General features: G+C 45.9%; 1 protein-coding gene across 1 annotated transcript in view; it reads right to left on the reverse strand.

Moving 5' to 3' along the window:
• Nucleotides 1-12406: 12406 nt before the first annotated feature.
• The window catches only part of ZMAT2 (zinc finger matrin-type 2), a 33079-nt gene continuing 20780 nt past the window's right edge, over nt 12407-24705 (reverse strand). The window contains exons 4-6 of the mRNA XM_032801756.2: nt 24367-24440; nt 15798-15943; nt 12407-14052 (exon numbers count right to left, since the gene is read on the reverse strand). Coding sequence (XP_032657647.1) covers nt 13909-14052; nt 15798-15943; nt 24367-24440 — 364 coding nt within the window. The 3' untranslated portion in view covers nt 12407-13908. The remainder of the gene's footprint in view (nt 14053-15797; nt 15944-24366; nt 24441-24705) is intronic.

Below are 24705 nucleotides of genomic sequence, written 5' to 3' on the forward strand. Positions count from 1 at the left end.
CAAGTTAAAGAAGTATGGGCTGGATGAAGGACTAATAGGTGGATAGAAAGCTGGCTAGACTCATCAGGCTCAGTGGCTGGTGATTAATGGCTCCATGTCTATGCTGGCAGCTGGTATCAAGCAGAGTGCCCCAAGGGTCAGTCCTGGCGCCGTTTTGTTCAAATATCTTCATTAATGATCTGGAGGATGGCGTGGATTGCACCCTCAGCAAGTTTGCAGATGACACTAAACTGAGGAGGGAGTGAGATATCTGCTGAAGAGTAGGGATAGCGGATACAGCGGGACCTAGGACAAATTAGAAATTGGGACAAAAGAAATCTGATGAGGTTCAACAAGGACAAGTGCCAGGTCCTGGCACTTAGGACGAAAGAATCCCATGCACTGCTACAGACTAGGGATCGAGTGGCTAGGCAGCAGTTCTGCAGAAAAGGACCTAGGGGTTACAGTGGATGAGGAGCCGGATACGAGTCGACAGTGTGCCCTTTTGCCAAGAAGGTTAACAGCATTTTGGGCTGTATAAGTAGGAGCATTGCCAACAGATTGAGGGACGTGATCATTACCCTCTATTCGACATTGGTGAGGCCTCATGTGGAGTACTGTATCCAGTTTTAGGCCCCACACTACAAGAAGGATGTGGAAAAATTGGAAAGAGTCCAGTGGAGGGCAACAAAAATGATTAGGGGACTGGAGCACATGACTTATGAAGAGAGGCTGAGGGAACTGGGATTGTTTAGTCTGCAGAAGAGACAAATGAGGGGGGATTTGATAGCTGCTTTCAACTATCTGAAAGAGGGTTCCTAAGAGAATGGATCTAGACTGTTCTCAGTGGTACCAGATGACAGAACAAGGAGTAATGGTCTCAAGTTGCAGTGGGAGAGGCTTAGGTAGGAGGATGGTGAAACACTGGAATAGGTTACCTAGGGAGGTGGTGGAATCTCCTTCCTTAGAGGTTTTTAAGGTCAGGCTTGACAAAGCCCTGGCTGGGATGATCTAGTTGGGGATTGGTCCTGCTTTGAGCAGGGGGTTGGACTAGATGACCTCCTGAGGTCCCTTCCAGACCTGAGATTCTATGATTCTATGATGTGGCACAGGTACAGCAGGAGTCTGTACTCTGGCAACCATAAGCATAAGCAGCTCTCAAACAGGTCTCTGTTGGGGTCTATATTACTCCCTCAGCTGACGTTCCTGCTCCAGAAACTGAGCTGGAAAGCTCTCCTTGCACGCTGAAGTTCTCTCCTCTCGCTCTGCAGCCTGGCTGTGCCTTTCCTCTAGCTGTGAATCCTTCTCCCTCTGGAACTACACCTACTGAGTGGCACTTGCCAGAATGTTCACCATAAATTAAAGACAGAAATGCGTCCGCTTGGACTGGTCTGTGACAGTTCTGCAGGGACCTGCTGGAGTGGGCCTATGTTGTCGAGGTAGAAGGATCAGCAGAGGTTGAAGGGCCTAAAAGTAGACATCAAATAGTGTATTATTGTACCAGTGCTTCTGTGATGCTGGCAAACCAGGTGCCAGCTCATGCCGAAGCCCCTAGGTCCTAACTGAATACTGACATACATAGCTGGAACCAGTCAGCCTCACTTGCATGTTAGTATTGTTAAAACAGGTATTAGAGTTATAAAACTGTGTTTAGACTTTATGGAACACTTGTGAGTTGCTGCATGCATTAATCTGACTTATACCATATGTATCCTGTCTTATAAGGTAATATTTAAGTGTTTTCTCTGCAAATGTAAATCAGCAGATAGGAGAGAAGCATTAACAACTGTAAAATACTAGTTTGCACCAGGAGATGTATAGTAAGCTGTTTGGAGGGTCAGATGTCCTAGTGGTTGGAGCACCCAACCTCAGGCCCTGCGTTTTGCTGGTCAAGGTGCTTCAGTCTTTTAGGCAGTCAGGTAGGGTGATCTGGGCCCTCCCTCTCTACTGGATCCCAGCCCAGGGCCCTGTGTGAGTCAGCCACTGAACAGGGAGCCCTCCCAGCAAGGAGTCTAAATCCACTGGCCTAGGCTACTTCCTACCACTGTCCCTTCAGTTCAGGGCACAGCCCCTATAGTCCAATTTGCTAGGATGGCTTGCCTCCCTTGTGGCTCTTGGGCGGCACCCTGCCCCAGTCCCAGGCTCCTATGGGTAGGAGCAGGTGTATGTTTGGTGAGGCCGAACCCCACAATGTCTCTGTGCTTCAGTTACCCAGTTACCTCAGTTGCCAGAGGCTCTAGATCTCCTCCACAGTGTCCCTTGGTTGAGGAGACGGTACTTACTGCCTGGTGGCTGCCTCAGCTGGCATGCTAGTGACCCTTCCTCTCAGGCAGGGAGGCAGCTAGCTCCTGCCTCTTTGCCAGTCAGCCCCGAACTGAGCCAGACTGTCTCCTTTTCTCCCCTCTCCAGACCTGCCACTGAAAGCAGGCATAACAGGGTGTGGCTAGCTGGGCCCAAAGGCTCTCCTTACCCTTGCCATGCTTGTGGGCAGTTTCTCTGCTTCATCACACATCCCCCCTTTTATGACCCCATTTGGAGTTCAACCCCTCATCCCCCCATCTGCTCTCCTCCATCTCGTGAAAGGAAGTCAGCATTCATGTGGGCTCTTCCAGCCTGGTGTGGATGCAGAAAGAGAAGGGCTGGAGGAAGAGGTACCACCTCAGAATTCAGGGATTAATATCCTTCATGGCACATAGCCATCCTATGGCGGTGCATGGACTGTGACTAGAAGGTAGTAGCGGAGTGAATCCATAGCCTCTTGCACTGCCAACACCTCTCTCTCAAGCACAGAGTGTATTCTCTCCTAGGGAATAAGCCTTGGTTCACTGGATCCTCTGGCACAGTTTTGAGAAGATTGGTAAGAAGGGCTGCAATGGTTGAGAACCCCACCAGAATAAATCGATGTCAGTACCCAGTCAGTCCTAAAAAACGATGTACTTGTTTCTTTGAGGAAGGCGTGGGGCATGTCTGGAGAGCCTGGACCTTATTGATCAAGGGTCACACTGTGCCTTTTCTCCTAGTGTACCTGAGATACATGGTCTCATCTTTGCCAAGGTGAAATTTAGTAGGATTTGCTGTCAGGCTGGCTTCCTTGAGGGATTGTAATAACATGTAACATGTTCTAGGTGGTCTTGCCAGTTTCAGCTATAGATTATAACATCATCTAGGTATGTGGTGGCATAATGGCTATGTGGTTGGAGGACCCAGTCCATTAGTTGCTGGAACATGGCTGGTGCCCCATGTAGTTTAACGGGCATTGTTCAGAACTAGAAGAGCCTGAAGGGGGTAGAAAAAGCTGATTTTTTCCTAGGATTCTGGTGTGAGCAGGATCTGCCAATACCCTTTTGTCTGTTGAATCATTCCATCAGGTTGTCTATTTGGGGATGGTGAACAGACATTCTGAGGACCTTGGTTTTCAATAATCAGCACAGTTGCTGTATCATCTCAGACATGAAGTTTACTCCCTGATCTACTCAGATTTCCCGCAGCATCCCAACCCAAGTGAAGATTTTTTAAGTTCAGCAGCAACCGCTTTGGCGTTCATAGAGTGTAATGGTTCATCTTCAGAGTAACTGGTTTTATACTCCACTATAACTAAAAAGAGCCTATGTAGCCTATGGTGATTTTCTCCAGTGGGCCAACTATGTCCATTCCAATCTGCTCAACGCATGTGCCTACCTGCAGGAGGGGAAATCAAGGGAGCTTTCTCTGTTGGCTGAGGGGCTGTGAGCTGACACTCTGGACATGAGGCACAAAAATACAGAACATCTTTGTAAAGTCCAGGCCAAAAAAACTAAGTTAGAATATGGACTAACATCTTCTCCTTCCTGAGGTGTCCCCTGAAGGGTATGGCATGGGCCAGCCACATAACCTCCCTCTGACCAGGCAGGGCACCAGAATCTGACTCCGAACTTCTTTGGTTTGGCGGTCCTTCTCAATGTAATATAGGCAGTCACCCCGAATTTCTAAGTGTGGGGACAGTGCCTCTTGATGGAGTTTGACGGTTTCCCCATTTACTATTGCCACATGGATGTATGCTTGGCTCAGCGTGTTGTCTGCCTGTTGTTCTTTTATGAAGTTGGAAAACTGGATCAGAATCTCGGACTCAAGTATGGGAGTGCTCTTCCCATCAATTTGGAATGGCCCTTGTCTTGCTGGGTCAGCTTTAATTAGCTGGCTGTCCCTTCCCCAGGATCAGCAATCTCCCTCAACCCTGCAAGGTTCACTAGCTCAGATAGGCCTCTGGGTGGAGGCAAGAAGGCCTGATCTCTGGAGAGGGTTAAACAACTCCCCAAAATAGTTCTAGTCTAGGTTGATAATAATGTCATAGGCGAGTGGTGGGGCTAGGCCGACCATCAGGGGTTTTGCATGCTCCCCACTATTAAAATCACTTAAATGCAGGGATACAACTTCATGTCCCCATGCACACGCTGTAACAAGATGCTGCCCCCAGTTGAGAATCACAGAGCTCCACTCGAGGATCTGGGCGTACCCTGAGTCCACAAGCCCCAGCACTTCTATTCCATTCACCTTTAGAGGCATAGTCAACTTTGCTGGGTTTCCTTGTTAAGCTTGTGGTCTAGGGGCCCAGATCTTCTCAAAGATGCACTTCATGTAGTGGGAGGGGAGTGACACCAAAGCACTGATGTGCAATCCGCCATTTGCAGATACATGTTGCTGCCCACAGCTTGTTATATATTTTGCATTGGGTCATAAACCAAAAACCCTCTCATCCCTACATCAGTAACAACAAACATGGAGCCAGAAACTTACCAGGCTGAAGGGCTGCTTCTGCCTTTTGGGTTTCTGCTGCCAGTTCTGTGGTAGGCTGTTACTCTGGGGGGGCTTCAAAAAGCTCCTCTGAGTAGGGCCCCAGAATGTGCTCCAGCGGCAAAGCCTCCTTGGGCATAGGCACCAGCTCCATGAGTGCTCTTGGGCTGGTGCACCCACAAGGAAAATATAGTGGGTGCTCAGCACCCACTGTCAGCCCCACTGATCAGCTCCTCCCCCTCCCATGAGTTCTTCCTGCCTGCTGGCAGGCCCTGCCAATCAGCGTCTCCCCCTCCCTCCCAGCGCTTCCCATCCACCATGATCAGCTGTTCAGTGGCATGCAGGAGGCACTGGGGGTAGAGGGAGGAGTGAGGGTGAGGTGCACCAGCTGGAGGAGGAGGAGCGGGGACAGGTAGGGCGGAGCAAGGGCAGGAAAAGGCAAGGTGGGGCCTCGGGGGAAGGGGTGGAATGGGGGCAGGGTCTGGGGAGCAGCAGGGGTCGACCACCCCTGGGGAAAGTGGAAAGTCAGTGCCTCTGTCCTTGGGGATGGGTTTGGGCACAAGAATCACTTTGGCAGCCTCATGTGGCATTTGCTGACTTCCCTCCATTTCTATACTGGATTCAGGGCTGTGAAGGTTCCCATCCTGGCTGACCAGGCTATTGCGAACTGCTAGTGGCTCAGTGCTCGGTGCAGTATCCAGCGCCTGGTCAAACACCTCATAAAGGGGTCAGGATGATGTCAACTTCCCAGAGGTGTGGTTCTCATGCCTGGCTTTCCAGTAGTCATTCCTGAGCTGCTTAAACTGCTCCCCGCACTGGTCACTGCTCCAATGAGTCCTCAATGCTACCAGCTTCTCAGCTATTTCATTCCTGGAACTCTCGCTAAAATTTATGGGCAGCATGTGCACTCCCATTCAGGGAGGCTAGCCCCCCTGCCCGGCCTCTTCTACTCAAAGTGTCCTCCTCCCTGATCTTGCTGGCTGGCCCATTGGTGCAGGCCAGAACCCTGGTTGGCACCTGGAGCATCCCTGAACCCTGGCTGGCCCACCAGTGCCCAGAGCAGCCCCAAGCCCAGGCCAGCACTCAGAGCAGTTTGAAGGAGCCACAAGCTCCATCCAGGGATGAGCCCTGAGCCCAGGCTGCTGCGGGAAGTATTAACTGAGGTCTGGGGAGGCTTAGCCACTCCCAGCCTCCATTACCTGCTGTCCAGGCTAAAATTGAACTGTTTGCTTGCCTCACACTGGAGGTTAACCCAAATCTGTCTGTGCTCCTGTAACTGTGCCTCAGTGGGTCACAACTGAGAATACCAAATTCCGGACAAACTGCTGAGAAATAGGGCAGATATACCCCAAAACTGGTGGTTATTCGCCCATGAGCGCATAGAATCATAGGGTTGGAAGGGACCCCTAGGCAGATTTTTGCCCCAGCTCCCTAAGTAGCCCCCTCAAGGATTGAGCTCACAGGCATAGGTTTGTAGCAGCAATAGAATAAACTGCAAGCTTAAGTCAAGTCTCTGGTTGCTTCCAAATCATTGGAAGGTCCTCAGTCCAATGGTTAGAAATGCTCCCATTAGTATAAGTCCATAGTCCAGAGGTTTGAACTGGAAAGAGGCTTGGGCAGGAAAGAGGCAAAATCTAGAGGTTTCCAAGTTTTATAGCTTTTGCCATGTGGAGGGAAACCCATTGTTTCAAACAAAGCCCTCAGTACAGCTAGTGGAAAATCACAGGTGATAAGATGGTGTTTGGAGTCACATGGACAAGTAACGTGTCCATGCATGATTACACTTAGTCATAGTAGAAGTCATCATCTATATCTCAAAAAGCACATTCATCTGAAAGTCCATTCGGGGTAGATGGGAGTCTTCCACTGTGAGTTAAATGTCCTTTTGATGGGCCATTCAATTTGAACAGTCCCTCCAAAATTTGCTGGCTAACTACCTTGTGGGTGCTCCCCAGGAGCAAACATTTTGAAATACAGAAAAAAGATCTTGGAGTCATTGTAGATAGTTCTCTGAAGATGTCCACGCAATGTGCAGAGGCAGTCAAAAAAGCAAACAGGATGTTAGGAATCTTTAAAAAGGGGATAGAGAATAAGACTGAGAATATATTATTGCCCTTATATAAATCCATGGTACGCCCACATCTTGAATACTGTGTACAGATGTGGTCTCCTCACCTCAAAAAAGATATTCTAGCACTAGAAAAGGTTCAGAAAAGGGCAACTAAAATGATTAGGGGTTTGGAGAGGGTCCCATATGAGGAAAGATTAAAGAGGCTAGGACTCTTCAGCTTGGAAAAGAGGAGACTAAGGGGGGATATGATAGAGGTATATAAAATCATGAGTGATGTTGAGAAAGTGGATGAGGAAAAGCTATTTGCTTACTCCCATAATACAAGAACTAGGGGTCACCAAATGAAATTAATAGGCAGCAGGTTTAAAACAAATAAAAGGAAGTTCTTCACGCAGTCCACAGTCAAGTTGTGGAACTCCTTACCTGAGGAGGTTGTGAAGGCTAGGACTATAACAGTGTTTAAAAGAGAACTAGATAAATTCATGGTGGTGAAGTCCATAAATGGCTATTAGCCAGGATGAGTAAAGAATGGTGTCCCTAGCCTCTGTTCGTCAGAGGATAGAGATGGATGGCAGAAGAGAGATCACTTGATCATTGCCTGTTAGGTTCTAGGGCACCTGGCATTGGCCACTGTTGGTAGACAGATACTGGGCTAGATGGACCTTTGGTCTGACCTGGTACGGTCGTTCTTATGTTCTATGTTCTAGGTATAGAGCCAACAGTCATAACTTCAAATACAAAAATGATACATGCATACAAATAGCATAATCATATTCAGCAAGTCATACCCTTTCCAGAGACATCTTACTTGACAATCTTTGTACAACATTTGCTGCAATTATATAACAGTGGTAGCAAAAATGATCTACATGGTCATATTTTAATCAGATAACGTCACAGCTTCTTTGACTAGCTAGCAGCATACTTGGCAAAGGACTTCTCAGTGTCAGTGACATAGCTAAGGTTCACTCTTCTTGCAGCTCAGCAGCCAGATAAAATAGAAGGATTAAACACTGAGCAGCTCTTTGTGAACCAGGGGTGTGGCTTCCATTTCGTGAGAGTCAATTGGCCAGTCTTGGATTAGAAAGAACTAAAGACACTGTCCCATGGAATTGTGGTATAGCTTTAGTGAACTCTCACAACCCAAGTCTGGGGGTGCCCAGATTCAAGCTGTGTTCACACTTCAAAACAATTGTGTGTGGACCTGAGTCCCTGCAGGCCCTAGGCTCAGACACTCCATTCCTGCTGGCTCAAGGGGGCTAGACTTGAATCAGATAGAATTGTGTGTAGACAAAAGGGGAAGATGGGCTCAAGCCTGAGTCTGAGCCCTGGAGTAGAGACATACCCCTTGTGTGCTGTATGTAGACATTAAAGAGTCTATTATGTATTTAGTAAACATAAGAATCTACCCATTGGTCCCTGCCCTACTGCTGCGCAGTGTCTTACCAGATAGTTATCTGCTACCCTTTTCATCCCCCACCCCCAGATGGTGCTGCAATTTCATATTGCTAAATATATGTAACTTCCAAAGTGCTTTAATATGGCAGGTAGACTCTCTATGGGCTTGGCTACACTCAAAACTCCGAAGTGCTGAGCGAGAAAGTTGCAGCACTGTAAAGCGCCAGTATAGCCAAGGCCTTAGTGACGTTAGTGGGACAAAGTAAATCAGGATGGCTGTTTTATCAGGATGTCTCCCATGAAAGCGATTCAGCCTGATAGTGAATAGCTGTTGCTTAATTGGGACAGGATTAGCATATGTTCTAATGGGAAGGAATGTAGCTAGTGCCAAGTAGTTACACATTGAGTCAGTAGGTGTTAAACAGGTGTGAAATACTAAAATCTTGTTTTTTAATACCAAAATTGCCACGTAAAGCTTGAGGTGTATTTGCCTGGGTATTCTGCAGGCTCAAGGGCAGTGGGGTTTTGGCCTAATCAGGGCCCTATATGCACTAGGTGCTGTACACACATGTAATACAAAGAAAGGGTTTTGGTGACTTTGATCAAAGGCAAGAGAGGTTAGGAGTCATCGAGCGACACAGGCCCAGATCCACAAAGGGATTTAGGCACCTAACTCCCATGGGAACTAGGCACCTAACCAAGCCAGCACTAGGTATAAGCAGACTAAGTAATTGTTTAGGGCCCTGAGCAGCTCAGGAAGGCCCCCTATACTCTTTTTTAGTTTGTGTAGAGGGAACCAATAATATTCCTGTTTAGGATCCCAATGGGCTAGCACCACCTGTGGCACCTAAATACCTTTGCAAAGCTGGGCCATGGTTCCAGCTTATGGAATCCCCTTGCCCAAGAAGTCACAATGACCACAACTCTTACCTCCTGCAGGGCAAAACACATGAATTATGGTTATTATTTGTATTGTAGTAGCACCCACGGGCCTAATCAGGGCTCTGTATGCACTAGGTGCTATACACACACGTAACACAAAGGAAGTCCCCGCCCCAAAGAGATTACAATCTGCCTAGAACATTAGACACACAAGGTGGTTACAACAAACAGATGTGGAATCACAAGGTAAGAGCAAGGCTGTTTTGATTAGTGTCATAAGCAGCCAGCGCAGCACAGCAGCTGTCTCACCCTTGGCAAGCATTTTGTAGGGCTTCTCGTGGCCAGAGCTTTCTCAGAGCAGCAATATTAATAATGATATCCACTCTGCCCTCTCGTGGGGAGAACTGTGTGGAGAGCATCAGCAGCGATAAGACCACAGGGCAGATCTATGTAATTCTGTAAGGCACTCAGCTATCATGGTTATGAGGCCAGAATAAGTGCTGGGATAGATGACTTAGATGAACTAGAGAGAGAGTGAAAGCTGAGTTTTTTCATAGGCTGGCATAAAAGCCTATGCGCTCTTCCAATATTAATAAATATTTCATTGCATTAAACAGTAAGAGAATCCCCTACAGCTAGCCACATTCTGAAGCCCTGAGTTCTTTCTCTGGCAAAGTTAGTGGTAGCTCTGCCTGAGCAAGGGCTACAGGACTGGGGCTGGCACAAATCACAACAGATTGAGAGGGTATTTGAAAGGGGGGTAATTGGTCATTGCCCCTGCATAACACAGTACCCCTTCCTTCAGTGCAGTTCCGTTTTGGCCATGGCTCCAGCTGCACCTATTGTGTATTTTACTATAGAGCCGAGACAAGCTGTGTGAAGGAACATCCTTTACTGGCCCAACTTCTGTTGGTGAGACAAGCTTTCAAGCTTACGCAGAGCTCTTCAGGGCTGGCTCACCCACCCCCCTTGTCTCTCTAATATCTTGGGACCAACCCAGCTACGTTACTCTACAGGTGCAAATTCCACTCTTCCTCATGCTCCCAGGGTCAATCCCTGGCCCTGACTGGTTCCTCTGAGGTGGTTACTCTGACTCAGGGCTCCCAATGGTCTCCTGGGAGGTGAAAGCCAGAGCAGCGCCCGCAGGACTTGAAATCCCAGCGGAGTTTGCTCAGCTAGAGCATTTATGAAGTAATGGCTGGTTAGAGTCAGCCGGGAAGCAAGAGGTGCCTGGGGAAGCTCTAGGAGCTGGTGAAGAGAAGCACCAAGGAAAAATGCATGCAAATATGGGGTGGAGTGCAGCGGAGAGGGCAGGAGATGGGGCTGTGAACCTTGCCCCGCCCCCCATGTCCAAGTCTAAGCTGGTGAGAATTCCACTGAAAGGCACCCTAAGCCCTGGGAGTAGGGTGGCCAGTGATGGCAGGGGGCCTCCCCACTTCCAGCTCCATACCTTCCCAGCTTCCTTGGGGGTAGTTAATGTGGCACAAAGGCTTGGGGAAGAGTGAGGAGCAGCCATCACCCCCAGCATTGCAAGAGGCGAGCAGGCATCGTGCATGTCCATGTCGGGAGGGAGCATGTCCAGTCCTGTGCTAGATCTAAACCCTGGAGACTGCATTTCCTACCTCGCAGGAAGGCCATGTCCCACTCCCCATGGGAGTATCACCCCAACAGGGGCAGGGTTTAATACTCCTCAGAGTGGGGGTGGAGAGAGGAGCAGAGGGTTAATGCTCAGTGCAGGGGGATTGCAGAGAGGGAAATGAAGGGTTAATGCTCAGTGCCAGGCAGGCAGGAGAGCAGAGGGTTAATCCTCAGTGCAGGGGATTATCATCCCTTTTTTTTGCTAAATATTATTTCCTCCCATGAAACTGGCTTTTCATCCTTGGCTGGAGGCAGCTCCTGCTGCTGGGAATCCAGCACGAGCCTGTATCTCTGCCACCGCACACTCCACTGCTCCCAGCAAGTAACCAAGACAAAGAGCCCTCCCCGAGAGCATAGCCCCAGCGCTGGGACTGAGGAAGCAGGCAGAGATACTGGCATGTGTAGGCGGAAGCTTAGGCCCAGCAGAGGGAGATAGCCTCAGGCTTAGGTTTAGGTAAAAGGCTTTTAATGCAGAAGGGGGAAGAAATCATGCAAATGAAAAACAGCTCCTCCCCTCCCCCACCTATTCTGCCAAGGGATTTCCCCCTTCTCCACGGCAGCTGGGAGACAGCTGAATCCATCCCTGTTACTGAAGTAGGATGCACACACCCAAAGATAGCCAGGTACAGTGACACTGGGGGTCAGCTCTCCCACTGTCTACTAAAGTAACATCCCTAGTCTGATAATCTTTTACAGGCCACATCTGCAAGTGCTACCAAACTGAGTCAAGAACTCACCTAGACCTCAGTTGTCTTGTGCTAACCTGAGAGACAAGCTGGGTGATGTAATGTCTTTAATTGGACTAACCGGAGCATGGCCACAACCCTGCCCCATTGCACCGCCAACTATTCCTTCAGAGATTCTGCCACCCTCTTTGCCTGCTCCAATGAGTGAGGGCTGTGTGTCCTGGGGGCAGGAAATCTACAACATAATCACTATGCAGACATTAATTAGTTAATCCCCATAGCAGCATGTGCTCATTTTACATAAAGGGAAATGGAGGTGCCTACCTGTGAAGTTACTTTTCTCGAGGTTATGCAGCAAATCAAGAACAGAGCCAGTACCAGGGACACAGGAGATCTGCCCTGGTGCCAACTTCTATCCATGGTCCACTGGACCATGCTGCTTTTCATCAGCACAAACCAAACTTAATTAGTTCAGTCTGCAGTCATGAGCAGTTTGCAAATGTGTCTGAGCAAAAGACTGAAGGGCCGTAGCTGGCTGGAAAGCCATTACCCAGGGTAAAATGTCTAGTGTAAAAATCTCATCTAAAACATCCTAAACTTTTAATGTGCATGAAACAGCTACATGGCAGCATAATCCCTTCTCTCCCACCCAACAGGCACTGAGGGTACAATCACAAGCTTCCTTTCTCTCAGTCATTTAAATGTAGTTTTGTGCTTTGGTTTGAACAGGGACAGGTACGTGGCTGGAATGAAATTCATTTTTCCACTTTGTGCACTGAGGACGTTCCTGAGCCACAGTAAAAGGATTTTTGAGTTTCATGGGTCAAATCACCAAGGACAGTTGTATCTCAGCTGGCAATGCTACTGGCTGTATATCATTTCAACAGCATCTTCAATGGGGATTATAATCTGAATTGAAGTGGAAATATCCGAGGCAATGAAGCTGTCAGCAGTCTAAAATTAAGGAATTAAGAACAGCAGAAAAGCATTACAGGATTTATTCTGTGTGTATTAGAAAGAGAAGGCTAAATACACTGCAGCCCTTCCTTGAATCTGATATTTCACAAAGGTACAGAGAGCAGCAAGAACAATGATCCCATCAATATAAAAAGGATGGCACTATGAAAATCAGCGACATGAGACGTAAATCCTCCTAACTGGAAAAAGCAGATGAGTCACAGAGGGTTGGACTGAAGTAAATAAAAGGAGCAATGAAAAGGCTTTGGGGAATAGGAGATCTGAAGTGGCTCAGAAAGCAGGTCCCCAACCAGATGCAAGATGAGAAATAAAAAGCCCCAAATAAGGTAAGAAATATTTAGGGACATACTACAATGGCCATTAAATACTAGAGTCCATTTATTATAGCTGAGGCAAGAAACTCCGGTCTGGGATTTCCTACACAACAATCCCTTTCTCCCCACCCCCCACCCCCTCCACACACACAAAAGAAAACCCACACACCAAACACACACTTCGAAAGCCATTACCTGTTCTGTTCTCAGGTCCTCACTTAAAAAACACAAAACAAGATTCCCTACAAAACAATCTGATAGTTTCCAACAAAAAAAATTTATTTTAGGCAAATTCCACATATTTCTCTGCTGTTTTCCCTTTAGCTCTATCCTAGGTAAATCCGAGAAAGGTATTTCTTACCTACGCTAAAGAAATTGTGATTACACCACTGAACACAAGGAAAAACAGTGAAAATAAAAATAGAGTCCATTGCAGATAAAATACAAAAAGAAGTTTCAGCAAACGCAGTGTCCAAAAAGCATCAAGCTCTTCTCAGCAAAAGAAATAAAAATTCAACCTACGCCATCCATATTTAACACTATTACAGTGTAATTCCTTTAGTTACATATCTAAAAAAATGTAAAGAATTCTCTGTATTTTAAGCAAACAAAAAATATACCCATTTCTCAGCTGGACGAGCAATTCCTGAACCACACCATCTGTACAGAATTTTATTAGTTTAACACTAAAAGGTACCCAACAGAATGTTCCCCCCCCCTCCCACACACACACACGGGCACAGAACATAGAGTGACAAGCAGCCAGGACTAGTACAAAGGATGAGGTGGCTAAAGGCCAACGGGGTTTCCAGAAGAAACATTCAGCTTGCAGACTCCTCACAAAAGATGAAAAGAATCAAAGACAGAAACCATGAGAACTCCACAGAATTTACTGCAGGATGGGACAGGGGAGTTTGTGGAGAAGAGGCTAATTGAAAGGTCTCTTTATTTGGAATTTGGAAGTTTGCCAGCAAGGCTAAGGTTATAGTATCTCTGCAGGCAGTAGGGCACTAATGACTGGGGACAAAGCTTGTTCTGCAGCACAGGTTGAGCGTGGAATTGCTTCCCAACTCCTCCAGCCAACGTCTAGTGGGAGATTACATACAAATTCTCTGTCAAGTCTTTAAAGAGTTTTCCAGAGTCCTGGAGGTATAAACAATCTTTATCAAGAAAGGGGAAAGTCCAGAGCTGATCAGTGAGTCTTCTTGGTAGAGCCAAAGCCAGAGAAACCCATCACGGCTGCCATTTCATCATCCTCTTCAAATGTCAAGTCTTCCTCTGCCCTCCTCTTCTTCTCTCTCTGTTTTTCCTTCTTATAGGCTTTGGCCTTTTCCTCCTGCAGTACAAGGAAAGAAATGCAGTGTTAGTCAAGCTTCCTTATACTACAAATCCTTTAAGATAGAAGGTCTGGACACTTATCAGTTAGCCTAATTTCTATCACCAACATAGGGAGACAGGATTCTTTTCTGTCTGAAGAACAGACAATGGATGGAAGGAAAATGGTGGACTTGGAGCAGAGTGGCTTCCCACAGGGAAAGGCCATGGTCCAGTGATGCTAACAAGTAAATTGCACCTCAAAGGATTATACTGCAATAGTGTGTGATTCTCAGCTTCCCCTGTTAAACAAATGCCAAAGACAATCAGAAATTCAACAAGGCAAAAGGAGAGTGGTTTTTAAAACAGGAGACATTTATGTTGTACTGATGCCCTGTTCCAACAACTGTGGTGCTGAATGACAGCTACGGACAATGTCACTGTCTGATGGCTTTTGGTGCAGCAGAGTGACAGCTGCTCAGTGGAACATAAGCTGAGTATTAAGTGGCCTGGGGAGGTGGGGCGGGGGGGAAGAGGTTGGCTTCAAAGAGTTTTCATTGCTCTAATCAGAATGTTTCATTCTATGAAGATCACAGGCCCTGGAACGGCACCAGACTTCTGCTGGGGGTATACAGAAGTGTGACTGCAGCTCTCAACTCAGCAGCAGTTCCTATTGGTGCTGGAGCTCAAGGTCTTTCAGTGTTTCCATCACCACCTGAATATCTATCACTTTGTAACTCCAACACAGGGGATTTAGTCTAAGACAGCCACAATTAGCAGCTTATTGGTGTCACGTATTACCGTTTATTTTTTTAGAATATGTAGATTTCCATCAGTCTTTCATCCCAAGGAGTTTCCTGCACCCCTAATATGTCTCTGCATTTGTATTTTCCTAAATAGATTAATAAAAACTCCTTGGGTTCATCAGCAACAAAACCTGCAGTTGACCAGCTTTGTCCCAACCAAGCCAGTACAGTTGGAGGATGTGTTTTAGGATTGCATTGGTGGCCCTGTGGATAACCTATGCTGTAGAATAAAGCTCAGAGAATCTGGAAACCAAAGTGGCAGAGGAGCCTTATGTACCAAGAGCATTTTTTCTGTAATGACCATTCATAGGAAATAAAATTATTAAGATTGCTCAGGCACGTACAAGATGCTTTTCAATGCCCAGAAGAGCTTTCCTGGTTATTTTGAAATGAAATTGGAGACAAATCTTCATTACAGGGCTTTGCTTTTGCCTTTTAAAAAACATGTTCAAGAGGGAGGGAAGTGACATGGGGCATTTGATTTTAACAGAGTTCCTGTGTGCACATATCAAGCTTCCTAAAGCTTTGGCATCCATGGGAGTGGCACAGATGCAGTAAACAACAAAGGAGAAGTTCCCCTTCTACCTCAGCACCAGAAACCATGGCAGCACTACAAGGAAATATATGAAAAGTCAGCTTTAATGACCACTTTCTGAGCCCTGAGATAACATTCAGGTTATGGGAGTTGATACACTGAATGTTACATATTCTGATCAGTGTCACTATTCCTGAGAACATGAAGATTAGAGTTTTGTCTGAAAACAACTGCTCTGACAATTCAGAGAAAGGATTTGGCGCGGGGGGGAGGGGGAAACAGAGAAGACCTTCTTTTAACCCAGCAGAGATCCTTGTGTACTGGGGGCACTTGCTGCCAACATTCTTTGCACATTTTTGTTTGATAGTTAGACACATGGTGGCTTCCTTCAATGAATGAATTGTTGCAATACTGCCATTGCCTCACCTCCTCTCTGAGCTCCTTCATCCTCTCCTCAAAGTCATAATCCTTTTGTTTCTCCTCCATTTTCTTCTTGTTCACTTCAAAGCGTTTCTTCACTTGATCTAGCGTGGAGCGCTCCACCCTCATGGACATGCCCAGATTCCTCTGATCTGGAGGGGACAGGAATGGACAGGGCTATTAGAGAGCAACCATGTTACTTCTACTTCAGTGCTCATTAAACATCTGCAGACAGCCTATTCCAGGACCCAAAATTAGAAGTCTCAACACTCAGTGTCACTGTAACCTCCTCCAATTACCATTCCACCCCTATACATCCCCTTGCACCAACATTCCCCAACCCACTTCCAGTGCCACCATAGAGCCCAATTCAGTGTTGCCCTGCACTTTGTGTAGTCATTTACTCAAGTATAAAGCAGATGTAAAATGCTGCCATTCTGATTAATGGCACTTTATACCCACTTTGCACTAACAGGACAACAGTAAATCTAGCTCACAATGCGTTCACTGCCAATGCTCCACAAGTGCAACCTCTGAAAAATCAATTAGGGAAGAATGCCCCACCAGTGATTTGCTGGTAGAGCTCTGTGCTACCAGACAGCAAATTAGAGCTCTGGTCTCCATCTTAGTCCCTTGTTTCCAATTCTATGCAGTTTGCAGTGTCTGACAGGTGATGGGTTTTAAAGGGATATTTCCACAATCTAAAACAGTGGTTCCCTACATTTCTTTGGTCCAAGTCCTGCCCTCTCCCTACCTAGAGCCACATTCGGGAGCCAGGCCCAGGGGCTGCAGTCAGAAACAGGGCTGGTGCTGCACCTGGACCTCAGCTGGGAGTGGGGCTGAGTGGCACTTCCTCCCTGAACCCAGGGGGGCTGACCCAGGTTCCGCCACACACCCCTAACGTTTCTCCACATCCCCCTACAATGGGCACACTCAACAGTTTGGGGACCACTGATCTAAAACCTAGTCAAAATTAAAATGTAGATTTAAGATCCACACCTGCTCCTGAGCCCCCAAACCAATGTGTGTGGATTTACAATCACCTGCATCTATTTTTTTTTTATTGTTTCTCTCTTCCATGTCTGTGTGAAAGACCCACACAAACAACAGGAAGAAAACACCACCATAATTGATAAAATTTGAAGATGACACAAACCGGATGGGTGAGATTCTGTGGCCTGCATTGTGCAGGAGGTCAGACTAGATGAATATAATGGTCCCTTCTGACCTTAAAGTCTGTAAGTCTATGAGGAGAAAAGCTAAACTATTTAACTGGGGGAGTAGTAAATAAATAAAAAGGACAAGTCATTGTCCTTTTTATTTATTTGGGATTGCTTGGTAAACTGGGCACAAGCAAAGAATATGCATTTTAATACAGCTACATGTAACTCTGCTCTGGAAATTATTTTGGGGAAGGTCTCTGGCCTGTGTTATACAGGTGGCCAGACATGATGATCACAATGGTCCCTTCCAGCCTTGGAATCTATGAATGAAACGGGAAACCACATGACTAAACAAGGGAAACTGTGCTCTTGACAGCACTTGGTAAAGAAGCAGTTTCACATGTAAACAAAAAAGGGGAGTTCGGAGAGAAAGGCACATCTCATTTTGCAGTTACAATAATCTTAGGCAGTACTCATAATAATAGTAAACAAAATATTTACACACAAGTGTGACAAGTTGACTTGTTCCTTTAAAGGTGCCACAGTGGTAGCACCTACCCCATCCCAAATAATTTTGAAATGTCAGGAGTTCTGAATGGAAATCCAACTCTGTCCTGTCCATGGAAGGTGTAAGTGACTGGAGAGATGTAGAGATGTGGGAGACACTACTTATCAGAACTAAGTTCTGCCAGGCAGCAAACCTCTTCAGGACAAAAAAACCCCAAACAAACAGTGTCATTTTGTAGAAGCTCAGTGTTAAGCAGGGAATTTCTAGTCATTGGTAAAATGCAGGCAGCAAGATTAAAGCGCTGCCCATCCTCCAATGAAACACCAAGACAAATAATTATAAGTAACTAATTCAAAGAGAGTGAAGAGGGAAGATTCAAAGCTCTCTATAACAAGTGCAGTTGATTATGAACAAGTTTCCACGTAGCAGTGTTTCCAAAGCACTTTTGCCTCACCAATTCACCATGCATTCTTGGGTTCCTGACACCACACTGCCAGATAGTGTGCTGCCTGTCTGGGACATGCCTTGGGGCAGCAGATTGCTTTGGATCTGCTTCGTACTGCTTCTTAACTGCTGCAGCAATTAAGGGCCGGTGCAAGAATGTTTCGTGCCCTAGGCAAAACGTCCACCCTGCGCCCTCCCCGAGCCCCGACCCTGAGGGCCCACCCCCATGGCAGCTCCTCCCTGAGGCACCCCTCTTGCGGAACCCCCCCCCCCCATGCCCCAATGCCAGCAGCAGTTAAGAAGCAGTACAAAGCTCAGGCACAAGACTCTGAAAACAGCTTCAGAGTGCTCCACAGATACTAGGCAGTTTCACTTTGCATCCAGCTTTACAGACTAGATCAAACTTCATTCTGTGAATGAGTTTATATAAGAGAGATCCCCTTGTGCACAACCTCCCTTCCCAACCAGCAATCCTCCCAGGATCTTACAAAAAGGACATGGCCGGTGCAACAATTTAGGCGACCTAGGTGGTTGCCTAGGGTGCTAGGATTTGGGGGGCAGCATTTTCTTCAGCAGCGACTGGATCTTCGGCTGCCCCGGTCGCCGACGGCATTTAGGCAGAGGGAGATGGGGCAGGAGAGCACGGTGAGGGCCGCCTGCAGCAAGTGCGGGGGGGGGGGGGAGGGGGAAGGAAACAACGGCACACAGGGCAACTCCCCGCCCCAGCTCACCCATGCCCCACCTCCTCCCCGAGCACACCGTGGCTGCTTCACTTATCCTGCCTCCCAGGCTTGCGGCGCCTAAGCTGATTGGCACTGCAAGCCTGGGAGGCAGGAGAAGTGAAGCAGCCACGGCGTGCCCGGGGTGGAGGCAGAGCAGGGGTGAGCTGGGGCGGGGGGGGGTGCCTCAGGGAGGAGCTGCCACGGAGCGGTGGGAGGGGCCTCAGGGTTGGGGCTCGGGAGGGCACAGGGTGGAAGTTTTGCCTAGGGCACGAAACATCCTTGCACTGGCCCTGAAAAAAGGATAGAGGTTAATAATATGTGAGGATCATGCAATGAGGAAATAAATGTGTTCCAGGATTTCTACTTCCAAATTCTATTGAAATGTAGATCCATCTCTCAGCACCTGACCCCCAATGTGTGTCACATATAGGCCTGTCCTCCTAACAGAGCCACTTTTAAATACATTTCAGCAAACTACAGTGGTTTACTCTCAACACTCCTTTAAAAATTCCATTTTTCTTTGATTTTTCTTGTTTCTCACCTCAATAGGTTTATTTTGAAAATTTTTTCATACTCAAACTTCCAACCTTCTCTCTTCCCTCCTATTTCTTATGTTCGCTTTTCCCCCCAGTAGTCCCCTATGATTTTCTCCCATGCCCCTTCAACTCCCCAGAATTGGGCAACTGGTCCAAAGATTATCCCAGACTACAGTTCCGTTCCATTAGTTTACCTTGTGTGTACAATAGAAAAAGAATCACAAAACTCAGATTTGTTATTATGCAACACAATGAAGAGTTTTAACTATATATAGTTGCTCTCGTAAACTCATGGGGTGAAAATGTTCATGGCTGATGCATGCACAATTGAAACTTTCTAGGACAGTGGGATTGCCTCCTTTCAACTCACACAATTCACCAAAAGGAAGCAGATCCATAGACAACTCAAATAGTATGATGACCCCACAGTAGTTCATAAACTCAGAGGTTCTCAAACTGTGATTCATCCAGGATGCCTGTGCCTATTTATAACAAAAAGGTTTCAGGACCCAAGTGTACACAAGGAACGCATCCAGAATCTGTACTCTGCTCCTCTGACTTAGAGCATCTAAAAAGGAATATCTCTGAGGAAGAGAGAAGGAGGCAAGGTTAGTGAGGATCTGCTGAGGTAACACATTCTATGAATGTAAGTTGGGTGAATAATGTCAATTTTTCCTTCAAAGACTGTCTTTGAAACCACACATTGCAGAAGCCTAGAAAGTAGCATCAGAGTCAAAGAGGGGTGTTGAACAAGCCTCTAATTAAACAGAGAATCCCATTCAAACTGTGTAAGTTTGGACTGTGTCCAGAATGTAACCCCTTCTGGAGAGTTGTCATTCATAATCTTGCTTGGGGAGTTAAGAGTATTCATGGCACCATGACACTCGGCACCATGAGGTAAAATCTGGCTGGTGCATTAGTTGCTCCGTGACTAGCTGCACTGTTTGTAACTCTTCAAATGTGTCAAGCAGCAGCAATGCCAGTCTCTTTGAGAAATTCAGAGTTGCTTTGTGAAAGTCAGACTTTGACTGGACTCCAACAGCACTTTCTCTGTGTTTGATCAGCCTCTCAAACAGGAAGATTGCAAGAGATCTTGAGCCATTTAGGATAATTTTGGCTTGGCCAGACAATTGGCAAAGTGCAGATAGGCTTGAAAACTTTGTCTTCTTAAGTGAGGAGCCACCACAGATAAATACCCTGTGGCTTTGGAAAATGCAAAATGCCAATATCTTGTATTGGAAATGCTTGTTGCTGAACTGGAACTTTGGAAGTTTCCTGGGGCTTTTTCTTATAGAAATATGAAAACAAACATCAGAGACAGAGCACATTAAACCTGTGCTGTGAAACAATGGAAGGCATATTTGACAGAGAAACTATGTAAGACTTAATTCTTAATGAATTTATTTAGCTTTTTATAATAGAGATAAGACAAAGGCCCTCACTTTCTTTTAAGGACTTAAGAAAAGTACTAATACGGGGAATAGAAGCCTTTGCCTTTGAACTCAGACAGTTTCCATAGTACCGATCTTTAAAAGGGAAGTAATTTTTTCCCCACTGCACCTTCTTGTGAGAAAGATCCCCTAAAAAGAGATCGAAAATACAAAACTGCCGCCATTTCCCATCATTTCTAGCACCCATTCATCTGACTGAAATGGAAAAGGAAACATGAAGTGGTCTATCCCCAAAAAGTATTATATGGGGAACAGATGAGGAAAGAAACTATTTGGGGCTTTTATAGATTCCATGAAACCTGCTCTTTGACAGAGGAACAATGGCTCTGAGGTAGAAAGTGGTCTCTATGAAAGTAGGACGTAAGGGACTTATACTGCCACTATCTTCCTTTTCAAATGTATGAGAGATCCACAAGGAAAAAAAAACAAACAGATCATTGATATTTGGGTCTTTTAGAACAGGAAGACTGAAGATCTATCTACATTCTCATATGGCCCCCACCACTGTATCATCTAAGTACTCCACAAATATGATTGAATTTGACCAATTCATTTCCTTTATTGCTGGTACTGTGGCCAGATGAGCCCACAACTTCCTAGCTATATCCAAAAGACCCTTAGTATTCGGTCAGCAACCTTTTTGCTCTCTGCACAACCAAGTACATATAAAAAATTCTGAGACTTTTCATTTTGGGCTACAGAGAGGGGAAGATCCAGAGCCTTGGGCATCTAGATTATGATCTTTAGAAAGGCGTTGGAATCTTCTGGTGGTGACACAGAAGAAAGGACCATAGACTCCACAGATGGAGGATTGCTTTCTACACTGTTTCTTCCTCTTATTTCTCCTTCTCTAGTTTTTAACCAATTCCTTCTTTCTAGGAGACGGGAATATGAAAATAATATAAGAATTAGAATCAGAAACTCTCTTCTCCCTTGAATATTCAGAAGATGTTGAAGCCAGTTACAATGCAGACCATATTTATGATGAATGCAACAGTGGCTGCCTCCAACCGCCACAGAATCCTAAAATAGTGATGTTTGTTACTCTTGTATGACACTGCACCGGACATAAAATCAGCACATGGGGAAAGGACCTACTAATGAAAGTGGCACTTTTTACAGTTAGTTCCTGAAACAATGCCAAAGTATGTTTCTGTTAACTTGGACTGATCAGATCTTTCTGTGTGACTACGCTCCATTGCAGAGTCAAATTATACTAATCCTTTAAGAGCTACAGATCCACATTCCAGCTGCAAAGTGAGATCTACAGATCCTCCACTGAGAGAACAGTAAGGCTTCTTATCCATGTCCTCTAAAATTTCTGCCCTTAGGTGATGTAAAGGCTTAATTAGTGTAGACTGCGAAACCACATCCAAGTGGTCACCCCCCACAGAAGGATGAGTTGTCAAAAGCTTTAAGAACTGATGAAACCACCACTGGTAACTTCCTCAGAACAGATGGGTTCTCAATGTTGTTAGATGTTTGGCTGCATGTGTGTGTTCTCCTTGTGTGCTGCCCCAGCTCTGCGCAGACAGCTGGCACGGCAGACCTCAAGCGAACTGCCCAATGTCCATGAGATCCATTAAGGTACAAAAGCACCAGGCCAGGTTTATTGTCAATAAAACACGGTAACACCACCTGGCAGGCTCTACAAGGATACTAAGACACATATGCCCGTGACAACGGATGCAGCTCAGTGAATGGAAGGACTTTCCATTTCCCCCTCAGCTGGACCAAGACACTCTCTCAGAGATACCTCTTTATACCCTGATACAAACAAGTTACATACTGCCCCTCTGACGTAGTTAGTTATTGCCCCCGTTGTGCTAGTTATCACCCATCTCCTTGTACATGTTGGTTTGATCAAAACATCTCTATTCATCACACTGTCATCCTGACCTTATCTTTCAGGAGGGGTTAGTGTGTTCCTGTTATCTGTGGGGAATGTTTTTGTACCATCCTTAATATCGGGATATACTGGTACCATTGCTCTGCAATGTGTTTGCGTGAGTACTCTGTGCCTAGCACTTCTTAGGAATGTATGTTTCTGCAATATCAGCTCTGTTCTTGCCACATTCTGTGAACTTGCAAGCAGGCAGAGCCTGATGTTTGCTCACAGCCTGACTTTTGCTAACTTTGCTTTATATCAGCAAAGGTTACTCACTACTTTAGCTTAGGCCTCATACCCAGCCTCTAATACAAGGGTTTTATATCTCAGGTTCTCTTCCTACTACACTCAGGACTGAGGACTAAGATTGAGAACTCTTTGACTGATCACTTTGGACTAGGATGTTGAGATCTCCTTTTCCACCACTTGTTTTCCATATCAACAACTGGAGAAATCAAAGCTTGTTGGTATTGTCTTGCCCTCCTTCTTCACTTCCAACCTGAAGCGATGAATCCCAACTCTGTCCCCTGCTTCCTTGGATAAAACGATATCGATGACAATGGCCTCTGATAAATGTCTGGACAATGCTGACCTCAAAGGCAGAGAACACAGGCTCCCACCTGAGGGCTTAGACACTGATGAATTAATCAGTTTTGAAGAGCAAGGGCATGGAGCAGGATTTGACTCCCATCAGGAAGACCACCTTCCACACTCCCATCATGCTTTATGGGGGACAAAGCCACACAAGATGAACACCTGCTGGGGGACTACTTCTCTCCTAAGTGGTCTACTCACTAACAGGCTGATCTACAGAAGATATTTTGCTCAGCAAGCAGCATACTTTGTGAATCCAGCCTCTCATTCTGGGTCAGCTGCAATTCCAATGGAGTCAAGACAAAACAGAATTGCTCAGTCACTACAAATTTATTTTAAAAATTCAATACTACAGCTCTGCCTAATTATAAAATAGGAAAGCGAAGCCAATGCTAAATTTAAACTAACCAGAAGATAAAGTTGAGAGAATAGGAGTTCCTACTTCCAAGAATGATCACACAAATAGAAAAAGGAAATGACAGTTGGCCCAGAGGATGAGGGATAACTTTTTATACTTCATGCCATGGAACCTTTTGATCCCACCTAGGCAAAAGCACCTTCTGAATGGTTGTGTTGTTATCAACAGGAGCCCAGCACATGGCTTACACGGTATGGATCTACAAGGCAAATCAATAATTCTTTATAAACAAAGTAGTTAATCCCCGCAACACCCATGTGCATTTGAGCCATGTTTTAGAGATGAGGAAACAGACTCAGAGGTTGAGTACCTTGCTCAGAGCCACGGAGGGAGACCGGGTCAGAGTTGGTATCAGAGCTTAGGAATTTATTATGCTCCACTTCCCTCTAAGAAAGGGATCTAGATACGAGGGGACCTATCCCCTATTTCTTCCTTAGAAATTTCCTTCTAACCTTGACATGCCAATGATATTTATCATCCACTTTTAAAGTTCCCTGAGGTACTGCACAGTTTGCTGACAATACGGTTCTCTGACAACAGAAATTCTGAAGCATTTTCTCACTCCCAGTCCAATGAAGGGCTTAACGGTTGCAATTTCTCCTGAGCTCATTTCCCACCAGTGACCTCCAGCACCATGGAGAAGTTGTCAGGAGATAAGTCAGCATTTCCATGGCCCTCACCAGCAAATGCTGAGTAAATCCTAATATTAAAAGCATTTATTTCCATATGAGCCAACACTTGACACGGTAGGCCCTGGCCACACAGAAGGAAGTAAATTTGATAGGGGAAAGGCTTGTAACAGTATTTTAGTGATCATGCAACATGACACAGAGAAAATATTTTATCCTTACGCTTTTTGCCATTGATGTGATCCAAGAAGTTGATGGAGTCTTTCACCACACAGTCACATACATTACAGTAATATCTGGGGAGAAAGAGAGAAGGGATCAGCTCCAAAGCACAAGACAAAATTCATCCTGCAAGAATCTTCCTTTTACGCCAATTAGAGAGAAATTCACCTGGGCCTGGTTCAATTCCAGACAGCAGCCCCAGACTCAAAATACTGCACCAAAAGAAAGCTAGAATGCTAAATAGTATGCTGAGCATTCAGAAATATGGTAAGTATGAGTCCAGCATTAAACAGGAGCATTGAACTATATTGTCCGGACTCTGATAAGCCTGATTCTGGA

This window comes from Chelonoidis abingdonii, chromosome 7, assembly GCF_003597395.2.
Source record: "Chelonoidis abingdonii isolate Lonesome George chromosome 7, CheloAbing_2.0, whole genome shotgun sequence".
In the NCBI taxonomy this organism is placed as follows: Eukaryota; Metazoa; Chordata; order Testudines; family Testudinidae; genus Chelonoidis; species Chelonoidis abingdonii.